At 36.1% G+C, this 12,368-nt stretch overlaps 1 protein-coding gene across 9 annotated transcripts in view; it reads left to right on the top strand.

Annotated features, from left to right (window-relative positions):
• LOC127851795 (cytochrome b5 reductase 4-like) overlaps positions 1-12,368 on the top strand; it is a 264,668-nt gene that overhangs the window by 19,422 nt on the left and 232,878 nt on the right. For 4 of the 9 annotated variants that reach the window (XM_052385670.1, XM_052385678.1, XM_052385677.1 and 1 more), the window contains one exon: positions 3,156-3,180. The exons of 3 other annotated variants lie outside the window; for them this stretch is intronic. In XM_052385670.1, coding sequence (XP_052241630.1) covers positions 3,167-3,180 — 14 coding nt within the window. In that variant the 5' untranslated portion in view covers positions 3,156-3,166. Of the gene's footprint in view, positions 1-885; positions 903-3,155; positions 3,223-12,368 lie in introns of those variants that run through there. 2 more of the 9 variants (XM_052385675.1, XM_052385673.1) reach the window with 2 other exon arrangements.

Below are 12,368 nucleotides of genomic sequence, written 5' to 3'. Positions count from 1 at the left end.
TTTGAAGGCCTTTGCAAACAGTTTAGATCCAGATAAGACGCCACAGAACGTGGCGTCTCATCTGGATCCAAACTGTTTGCTATTCTGATAGTATTCTTTGAAAAAAATCAAAGAAAATGCTAATTTTAGAAATTCAGCAGACGACATTTTAGCAGATGACAAATTACCCAGCATGCAAAGGGTTAGGCTTAGCCTTTGATACATTGAAACTTCTGGGGATTATCAAGTGTTTCCAGAACACTTTTGTCTATGTAGACATACCCTGTATGCAGTTGTATAAATAGATACCAGCTCTGGTGATGTTGGATTGTGTTTCTGCTAACTCTAAGCATGTACCTGGCATATAGAAGAACAATTATATAGATCTGTCTCATATAGGAGAACAATAATATAGATATGTGGAATATAGAAGAACAATTATATAGATATGTGGAATATAGAAGAACAATTATATAGATCTGTGGCATATAGAAGAACAATAATATAGATCTGTGGCATATAGAAGAACAATTATATAGATCTGTGGCATATAGAAGAACAATTATATAGATCTGTGGCATATAGAAGAACAATAATATAGATATGTGGAATATAGAAGAACAATAATATAGATAAAATTATGTGGAATATAGCAAAACAATAGTATAGATCTGTGGCATATAGATCTGAGGATTATTATATGTGTAACTCAAATGACAAAAGTCATCCATTGTTAAAAGTGGAAACTTTATACAAATGCCATGTTGAAAGAGTGACAAGTGAATGAGTATATAGTATTGAATGCAAGTAAAGTACTATCTGGAGTTCTAAAATGTAGGTAATGTAGGCCATGTTGAAAGAGTGACAAGTGAATGAGTATATAGTATTGAATGCAAGTAAAGTACTATCTGGAGTTCTAAAATGTAGGTATTGCACATTATACGAATCCCACTCTGGGTTGGTTTTTTATCTTTTAGTTTATTTGGAAAGTTTATTTACGCACATGCATTAAGAACCTGTTTGCCAGAGCAAGGGTCATATAAATCATGGTACCAATTGAGCCTTGTTTTGAGAAAACTGGGCTTAATGCATGTGCGTAAAGTGTCATCCCAGATTAGCCTGTGCAGTCCGCACAGGCTAATCAGGGACGACACTTTCCGCTTAAACTTGATTTTCGGTATAAAGGAGGAACCTCCTTGAAACTAAAAGTACATGTACCATAAAAGTGTTTGTATTTGAGTTGGGCTCTTGAAAAACAAGGCCTAATGTAGATTTCTCGTATGTGTGTGACATATCAGATTTCTCATGTGTATGTGACATGTCAGATTTCTCATATGTTTGTGACATGTCAGATTTCTCATATGTGTGTGACATGTCAGATTTCTCATGTGTATGTGACATGTCAGATTTCTCATATGTGTGTGACATGTCAGATTTCTGATGTGACATGTCAGATTTCTCATATGTATGTGACATGTCAGATTTCTCATATGTATGTGACATGTCAGATTTCTCATATGTATGTGACATGTCATATTTCTCATATGTATGTGACATGTCATATTTCGAATATGTATGTGGCATGTCAGATTTCTCATGTGTATGAGACATGTCAGATTTCTCATATGTATGAGACATGTCAGATTTCTCATATGTATGTGACATGTCAGATTTCTCATATGTATGTGATATTGCAGATTTCTCATATGTATGTGACATGTCAGATTTCTCATATGTATGTGATATAGCAGATTTCTCGTATGTATTTGGCTTTGAAGATTTCTCTCATGAATGTGACATGCCAAATTTCTCATATGTATGTGAGATTGCAGATATTTCATATGTATGTGACATTGCAGAATTCTCATACTTGTATTTATTTGACATATCAGATTTCTCATATGTATGTGACATGTCAGATTTCTCATATGTATGTGACATGTCAGATTTCTCATATGGATGTGACAAGTAGAGCTGTAAAGATTCACCCATCATTCGATTCGATTCGATTTCGATACCAAATGGTCTGATTCGATTTTCTTCGATTTGATTCAGATTAAAATATTTGCTGCTTATTTTGCAAACTATTTCATGTTTGGTTTGTCCAGAGCATTAATTAATATGTTTGGTGTTTGCTGTTAACTTATTATGTTGTACATTTAAAGTGTTTAATTTTTTAAATAAAATTTAAAAACGCAACATTGTTTTATAATTAACAAATTTATCGATCAAAACTTCCTGTTGAGTTATTCCTAAATAACATAAAATGCACAATGTATCAGATGTGTTAAATAGGAAAAAAACATGTAAGTATATAAACAACTTCCAGTTGAATTCTTTACAGAATGCACACAGTTTCGTAAACAAACCATATGGGTAACTTACGTCAACAAAACACGTTTTGCAAATTGCCTTTGCATCAGATCCTTCGCGAAACCCGAAATGTTCCCATACATTTGATTTTAATTTTGGCAGTGCGTCTTTCGGCATGGTTGAAGAAGCCATTTTACCGGCTGATGTAATGCTCAGCATGCTATTCATTCGTTCATTGGATGCCATATTGGCTATTGACCAATCACAAGACATTACAAATGACAAGAACGTTTAGACGACGGATTTGGAAAGTAAGGTTTAAAATGCGGATCAATAGAGATTGCAGTGAATCGAATCGAAATGAGCCCTATTGGTATCAAAATCAAATCGGCGGCGTTGAACGGGTTTTTCGATGCATCGAACCGTATCGTTACAGCTCTAGTGACAAGTCAGATTTCTCACGTGTATGTGACATTTCAGATTTCTCATATGAGTGTGACATTGCTGATTTCTCACGTGTTTGTAACATTCAGAATTCTCATACATGTATGTATGTGACATGTCAGATTTCTCATATGTATGTGATATGTCAAATTTGTTTTATGTATGTGACATGTCAGATTTCTCATATGTATGTCACATGTCAGATTTCTCATATGTTTGTGACATGTCAGATTTCTCATATGTATGTGACATGTAAGATTTCTCATATGTATGTGACATTGCAGATTTCTCACATATAAGTGACATGCCTGATTTCTTATATGTATGTGACATGCCAGATTTATTATATGTATGTGACCTTGCAGCTTTTTCATATGTATGTGACCTTGCAGCTTTCTCATATGTATGTGATATTGCAGATTTCTCACGGATGGGATGTTCAAGGTAATCCAATTGTGGATGTCTCACACAGCCTGCATGTGTGTTGTGAGTGATGATGGTTACATTCATGTATTGTTGTCATGTAGTAGCAAATGAGACAGAATGTTCTCACTGCATATGTGTTGTCAATGATGATGGTTACATTCATGCATTGTTGTCATGTAGTAGCAAATGAGACAGAATGTTCTCACTGCATATGTGTTGTCAATGATGATGGTAACATTCATGTATTGTTGTCATGTAGTAGCAAATGAGGCAGAATGTTCTCACTGCATGTGTGTTGTTGATGATGATGGTTACATTCATGTATTGTTGTCATGTACTAGCAAATGAGGCAGAATGTTCTCACTGCATATGTGTTGTTGATGATGATGGTTACATTCATGTATTGTTGTCATGTAGTAGCAATGAGGCAGAATGTTCTCACTGCATATGTGTTGACAATGATGATGGTTACATTCATGCATTGTTGTCATGTAGTAGCAAATGAGGCAGAATGTTCTCACTGCATGTGTGTTGTCAATGATGATGGTTACATTCATGTATTATTGTCATGTAGTAGCACATGAGACAGAATGTTCTCACTGCATATGTGTTGTCAATGATGATGGTTACATTCATGTATTGTTGTCATGTAGTAGCAAGTGAGGCAGAATGTTCTCACTGCATGTGTGTTGTCAATGATGATGGTTACATTCATGTATTGTTGTCATGTAGTAGCAAATGAGACAGAATGTTCTCACTGCATGTGTGTTGTGAGTGATGATGGTTACATTCATGCATTGTTGTCATGTAGTAGCAAATGAGACAGAATGTTCTCACTGCATATGTGTTGTCAATGATGATGGTTACATTCATGTATTGTTGTCATGTAGTAGCAAATGAGGCAGAACGTTCTCACATCATACACAGCTACAGATCAGGCATGCATTTTTATATATTTACGCCTGACACATTTAGAAATATGCATTGAAAACTACTTGTTAGAATCAAATTCATATTGAAAACTACTTGTTAGAATCAAAACATATTGAAAACTGTCAGTGTCAAATACCCAATGTAAACTACTCGTTAGGGTTTAATATGTATCAAAAACTACTTGTTATATAGGGTCAGACCCCATTGTAAAGTACTTTTTAGGGTCAACTATGCATTGAAAACTACTTGTAAGGGTCAAATACCCAATGAAAACTACTTGTTAGGGTTGAATATTTATTGAAAACTACTTGTTGGGGTCAACCCTTTTTGTTAAGTACTTTTTAGGGTCAAATATGCATTGAAAACTACTTGTTTGGTTAAATACGCAATGAAAAGTACTTGATAGAGTCAAATATGCATTGAAAACTATATGTTAGGGTCAATTACGGTTTGAAAACTGTTATCTGTTAGGGTCAAATATGTTTTGAAAGAGCATTTTAAATTTTAAAGTGTCCTTAAATTTGCGACATTTTCAGAGCCAGATGAAAGACTTGCTTTCTACTGAAAGCAGTTAAATGCCAATGATCATGACATATTCAAGTCTCTTTGGAAAAACAGAGCTTTATGCACGTGCGCAAAGTATTGTCCCAGATTAGCCTGTGCACTCTGCGCATTGTCCCAGATTAGCTTGTGCAGTCTACACAGACTATATTGTCCCAGATTAGCTTGTGCAGTCTGCACAGACTATATTGTCCCAGATTAGCTTGTGCAGTCTGCACAGACTATATTGTCCCAGATTAGCTTGTGCAGTCTGCACAGACTATATTGTCCCAGATTAGCTTGTGCAGTCTGCACAGGCTGATCAGGGACCACACTTTCCACCTATACTGGATTTTTGCTAAGAAGAGACTTCTCCTTTAAATAAGACTGCACAGGCTAATCTGGGATGACACTTAGGGCACATGCATTAAGCTCCATTTTCCCACAGCTGGGCTCATTTCATATCCTCGTCAATACCCAGCAATATTTCATATCCACGCCTGATACCCAGGAACATTTCATATAGAGGTCTCTCTTCTTATAGCCATATTGATCACAAGGATTAGTATTTAGAGCAGATTTTCTGCCGCGCTGACTGGCACTATTAGATTAGCAATCAGGCGAGGCTCTTCCTTTGAGCTTGCTAATGGAATATCAGAAATCATTACTGGAGCTGTTAGTCTGAAAAACGTGACAATCAAGATTTTGTTGTTGCCAGTGAAATCCGCTTCATACTGTTACAATCAACATGTTGTTGTTGCCAGTAAATTTTGTGTTTCATTGTATATACTGTTTATAAATATATATAAGCCTCTGACTGCAGAACATGTAAGGTTATACTACAGCTTCTATATTTCAAAGACTTCATTAGTAAGATAGAATCTACAAATCAGTGGTGACAATTTGACACACTACAATCCTCATGAAAGAAAGCATCTCAGTTTAAAAAGTGAGGCTGCAAGGAACTTTTTTTGATGCATGAGAGCAGGGCTGTAAAGTTGTTCACTCCGAATGCTGTAGCATAGATACATGTAAATCTCGCACTGTGAAAACAGTCTTAATGCATCTAAAAAAAGTGTTTTCTCAGATTAGCCTGTGTGGCATGCGCAGGCTAATCAGGTATGGCAGTTTCCTCCATACCAGATTTTCGTTTAGAATTAACTTACTTTAATATAAAACTAGAAATGGCGCCGCAGTAGCCGACGCGTATCTTTAAGCGTATTTATACTGTATCTGATGTGATAGCTTGGTGTAAGCGGCTCACGCATACTTTGTATTACTGTACCTGATGTGATAGCTTGGTGTAAGCGGCTCACGTATACTTTGTATTACTGTATCTGATATGATAGCTTGGTGTAAGCGGCTCACGTATACTTTGTATTACTGTACCTGATGTGATAGCTAGGTGTAATCGGCTCACGTATACTTTGTATTACTGTACCTGATGTGATAGCTAGGTGTAATCGGCTCATGTATACTTTGTATTACTGTACCTGATGTGATAGCTTGGTGTAAGCGGCTCACGTATACTTTGTATTACTGTACCTGATGTGATAGCTAGGTGTAATCGGCTCACGTATACTTTGTATTACTGTACCTGATGTGATAGCTTGGTGTAATCGGCTCACGTATACTTTGTATTACTGTACCTGATGTGATAGCTTGGTGTAATCGGCTCATGTATACTTTGTATTACTGTACCTGATGTGATAGCTTGGTGTAATCGGCTCACGTATACTTTGTATTACTGTACCTGATGTGATAGCTAGGTGTAATCGGCTCACGTATACTTTGTATTACTGTACCTGATGTGATAGCTAGGTGTAATTGGCTCACGTATACTTTGTATTACTGTTCCTGATGTGATAGCTTGGTGTAATCGGCTCATGTATACTTTGTATTACTGTATCTGATGTGATAGCTTGGTGTAATCGGCTCATGTATACTTTGTATTACTGTACCTGATGTGATAGCTTGGTGTAAGCGGCTCACGTATACTTTGTATTACTGTTCCTGATGTGATAGCTTGGTGTAATCGGCTCACGTATACTTTGTATTACTGTACCTGATGTGATAGCTTGGTGTAATCGGCTCATGTATACTTTGTATTACTGTACCTGATGTGATAGCTTGGTGTAATCGGCTCATGTATACTTTGTATTACTGTACCTGATGTGATAGCTTGGTGTAAGCGACTCACGTATACTTTGTATTACTGTTCCTGATGTGATAGCTAGGTGTAATCGGCTCACATATACTTTGTATTACTGTTCCTGATGTGATAGCTTGGTGTAAGCGACTCACGCATACTTTGTATTACTGTACCTGATGTGATAGCTTGGTGTAAGCGGCTCACGTATACTTTGTATTACTGTACCTGATGTGATAGCTTGGTGTAATCGGCTCATGTATACTTTGTATTACTGTACCTGATGTGATAACTTGGTGTAATCGGCTCACGTATACTTTGTATTACTGTACCTGATGTGATAGCTAGGTGTAATCGGCTCACGTATACTTTGTATTACTGTACCTGATGTGATAGCTTGGTGTAATCGGCTCACGTATACTTTGTATTACTGTACCTGATGTGATAGCTTGGTGTAATCGGCTCACGCATACTTTGTATTACTGTACCTGATGTGATAGCTTGGTGTAATCGGCTCATGTATACTTTGTATTACTGTTCCTGATATGATAGCTTGGTGTAATCGGCTCACGTATACTTTGTATTACTGTACCTGATGTGATAGCTAGGTGTAAGCGGCTCATGTATACTTTGTATTACTGTACCTGATGTGATAGCTTGGTGTAAGCGGCTCACGTATACTTTGTATTACTGTTCCTGATATGATAGCTTGGTGTAATCGGCTCACGTATACTTTGTATTACTGTACCTGATGTGATAGCTTGGTGTAAGCGGCTCACGTATACTTTGTATTACTGTTCCTGATATGATAGCTTGGTGTAATCGGCTCATGTATACTTTGTATTACTGTACCTGATGTGATAGCTAGGTGTAATCGGCTCACGTATACTTTGTATTACTGTTCCTGATGTGATAGCTAGGTGTAAGCGACTCACGTATACTTTGTATTACTGTTCCTGATGTGATAGCTAGGTGTAATCGGCTCACGTATACTTTGTATTACTGTACCTGATGTGATAGCTAGGTGTAAGCGGCTCATGTATACTTTGTATTACTGTACCTGATATGATAGCTTGGTGTAAGCGACTCACGTATACTTTGTATTACTGTTCCTGATGTGATAGCTAGGTGTAATCGGCTCACGTATACTTTGTATTACTGTACCTGATGTGATAGCTAGGTGTAAGCGGCTCATGTATACTTTGTATTACTGTACCTGATGTGATAGCTAGGTGTAATCGGCTCACGTATACTTTGTATTACTGTTCCTGATATGATAGCTTGGTGTAATCGGCTCATGTATACTTTGTATTACTGTACCTGATGTGATAGCTAGGTGTAATCGGCTCATGTATACTTTGTATTACTGTACCTGATGTGATAGCTAGGTGTAAGCGGCTCATGTATACTTTGTATTACTGTACCTGATATGATAGCTTGGTGTAATCGGCTCATGTATACTTTGTATTACTATACCTGATGTGATAGCTAGGTGTAAGCGGCTCATGTATACTTTGTATTACTGTACCTGATATGATAGCTTGGTGTAATCGGCTCACGTATACTTTGTATTACTGTACCTGATGTGATAGCTAGGTGTAAGCGGCTCATGTATACTTTGTATTACTGTACCTGATGTGATAGCTAGGTGTAATCGGCTCATGTATACTTTGTATTACTGTTCCTGATATGATAGCTTGGTGTAATCGGCTCACGTATACTTTGTATTACTGTACCTGATGTGATAGCTTGGTGTAAGCGGCTCACGTATACTTTGTATTACTGTACCTGATGTGATAGCTTGGTGTAATCGGCTCATGTATACTTTGTATTACTGTACCTGATGTGATAGCTTGGTGTAAGCGGCTCATGTATACTTTGTATTACTGTACCTGATGTGATAGCTAGGTGTAATCGGCTCATGTATACTTTGTATTACTGTACCTGATGTGATAGCTTGGTGTATTTTGTCAAAACTTGTGTCTTCTGGTAATGTAGTTGGCAGAGCTCCAGATAAGGTTTTGTGAAATTCTTAAATTACTACCAGATTTTCAAAAAGAATTCTTAACTCTGAAATTTTATTCTTAACGTTACTACTAAGTTTTGGAAAATAATTCTTATTTTTTCTAAATGACCTAAAATAAATAATAATGGTTATTTTCATGCAAAAAAAATCAAAATAAACATACTAGCAACTTTATTTATACGAGTTCAACAGTGTCTTTTCAGTATTATGCAATACCTTTATATGGCCAAACTGTGTTTAGATGAATTTTTACATATTTCACATTTAAAACGGGTCTCCCCTTCAATCTGTTCGACGATTAGCCACGGGACTTGTCCCTTTCACTCGTTCAATGTTGTTTTTTTTTGTTTAAGTTTGGACCCGTCGTGTCGCGTTTTTGTTTAGCTTTTCCGACTGTGTCGGCAACTGAACATACAACATCGTATAAGATCTTTTCTATAACGTCTTTCTAAACATTTACCTTCGGCTCACTTTGCGTACAATATGTTAAAAGCGTGTTTTTGGACGCTTTGCAGTTTTTCAGGACGCTCTCTGGGCGTCGCCATTGTTTTTGACAGATAGACTGTATACGCCGCTTTTATTGGAAAAAATGCGCTTTGTTAAACAAACCCGATAACCATTCTATATAAGCACCGCAAAGATCTTTAATACGCGAAAAGAACTCAATAAAAATCAATACGAACCGATGTAAAAATAATATTCGTAACTTGATTTTGTAATTCTTAATGGTACAACAAGATTTTAAAATAAATACGTAACGGACTTAATTCGTAATTACGAAAATACGACCCTTATCTGGAGCTCTGAGTTGGTATACATGAGGTGCTTATTGAATAAAAATAAATTATTTTTGCATAATAAAGCACTAATTTACTAATTTACAGTCTTTAATACTATTTGCCATAGACAGTGGCATAAATTGGATATCATTTAACAGCGCCTATTATATGCACATACTTTATGTGCCCATGCAATAGCTGACCAATGAGAAAACATATTGATCAGATATTAATTATAGCTTTAGTGTGCACATGTAATACCTATTGTGTATCCATGTAATAATCCTGTGCCCTCCTAATAGCCCTGATATGTGCACGTGATCCTATCAAGGTGGAGATGTAATACCTTTTGCCTGTACATTTAACTGTTGTCAGTGCATACATAGTAAATACTAATGAAAAAAATATTTCCTTGTCCCCGTTATGCAACTGTAGCATGAAGGTTGTGGGATTTTTTCATTAAAATTCGGGGACAGTACTCAATGGAAAACAGTTGCCCAATGGAAAAAATCATATATATTTTTCCCAAATTGGACCTAAAAATTCCCAATTGAAGGTTTCAAAAAAAAAAAGAAAAAAAGATCTCAACATTTAGTTCATCTCCCATCCAGCTCTATAAGTTGAACCTAATAGTGAATACAAGTTTGAAAAAAAATTTTTTTTCTCAATTTTGAAGCATTTGTAAGCAAAACAACAACACTTACTTCCCAATTTTGGTCAAAATGCTGTGATTTTTTCCAATCCAAAGGGACTCGGCTCCATTCCCAAAATGGTGAAATAAACAATGGCATTTCCATGTTCTAGGATCTTTATTTTGCATGCCAACAACTTTTTATGTATCAGATCACTTTGAAACTTTCATTGTTCTTCCTTCTTTGTTGAAAGTACCCAAAAAACTTGTTCTGTTGTCAGTATCTTGTTGTGCATTGTGCAAGAAGGAATTGTTTACTTAACATTGTAATAATAATATTGAAATGTTATATTTGATTACTGGAATTACCATAAAAAACTTAGTCATTATAAGTCTACCAGTCATAAGTCGCGGGGAATAAAGTGGTATGAAACTTTGCCATTTTGTGTATTTCCACTTCATTAGTCTGGTCAAAATTTCTTCATAATGAAAAATGACAATATGTACGCTTCGGTAAAATTGTGACCCCATCTATTTAATTTACTATTCTATGACACAACAATCATGTATTTTTTTTTTGAGTATGAAATTATGGAGATATTAGTGTTTGCGTATTTAATAAGATCATTACCTTAAAATTTGATAACTAGTAATAAACTCTTGCTAATATTGTTGATAAAATTTGTTTTAAAAATTTGGTAAACACAAAGGTACATCATTTTAGGGAATGTCCTGAAGTTAGTAAATCAAAATTACTTGGCCTTTCTCGGGAAAGCCAAGATAAACTAACATGGCTTTTCCTAAACATGCCAAGTAATTAGGATTGCCATCACGAATTCAATGCACATGCTGTAATACAATTGGATGATTGCAATTGAGTAACAAACACGCGTCATTTGATTAACATGTTGATCCCAAGATTTATTGGCAAGATTTATTGTTATTTTATGGCTTCTTGACAGATGTCTTCACATCTTTGATGACGTCACACTTTCATTTCACCAGGATAATAAATTTATGTGAGACTTGTTTGCATGCCTTTGACTCTTTGATTACAATTATACAGTTTAAAAAACACAACTGCGAACACAACACTTACGATAAAAATAATCAACAAAAATAGTGTAAATTTATAAAATGTGATGATATTAATTGGGAACTATCAATTAAAAGATGACATTTTGTGTTCACTGCAGCAACAACCACAAACAACAATTACAGGCAAGCCTCAAGGTTTATTTCACTACCAGTCTGTGTTTATTCCAGTCCAGTCTGTGTTTTTTTTCCCTACCAGTATGTGTTTATTATGCTCCCCCAAAAAAATTGTGGGGGGGGGGGGGAGTATATAGTCGCCGCTTCGTCTGTCCGGCTGTGTGTCCGTCCGTGCACAATTTTTGTCCGGGCTATTTCTCAGCAACTAATGACCGGAATTTAATGAAATTTTATGGGAAGCTTCACTGCCAAGAGGAGATGTGCATATTATCAGCGGGTTCTGGTCAGATGATTTTTCACAGAGTTATGGCCCTTTGAAATTTTCCATTAACTGTACATATAGTGCATTTTTTGTCCGGGCTATTTCTCAGCAACTAATGATGGAATTCAATGAAACTTTATGGGAAGCTTCACTTCCAAGAGGAGATGTGCATATTATCAGCGGGTTCTGTTCAAATGATTTTTCACAGAGTTATGGCCCTTTTAAATTTTCCATTAACTGTACATTAATAGTGCAATTCTTGTCCGGGCTGTTTCTCAGCATCTTATGACCAGAATTAAATGAAACTTTATGGGAAGCTTCACTCCCAAGAGGAGATGTGCATATTATCAGCGGGTTCTGGTCAGATGATTTTTCACAGAGTTATGGCCTTTTTTAAATTTTCCATTAACTGTACATATAGTGCAATTTTTGTCCGGGCTATTTCTCAGCAACTAATGACCGGAATTCAATGAAACTTAATGGGAAGCTTCACTACCAAGAGGAGATGTGCATATTATCAGCGGGTTCTGGTCAGATGATTGTTTTTTCAGAGTAATGGCCCTTTGAAATTTTCCATTAACTGTACATATAGTGCAATTTTTGTCCGGGCTATTTCTCAGCAACTAATGACGGAACTCAATGAAACTTTATGGGAAGCTTCACTACCAAGAGGA

This window comes from Dreissena polymorpha, chromosome 11 (assembly GCF_020536995.1).
Source record: "Dreissena polymorpha isolate Duluth1 chromosome 11, UMN_Dpol_1.0, whole genome shotgun sequence".
Taxonomy (NCBI): Eukaryota; Metazoa; Mollusca; class Bivalvia; order Myida; family Dreissenidae; genus Dreissena; species Dreissena polymorpha.
This window is presented reverse-complemented; position numbering and strand designations above follow the sequence as displayed.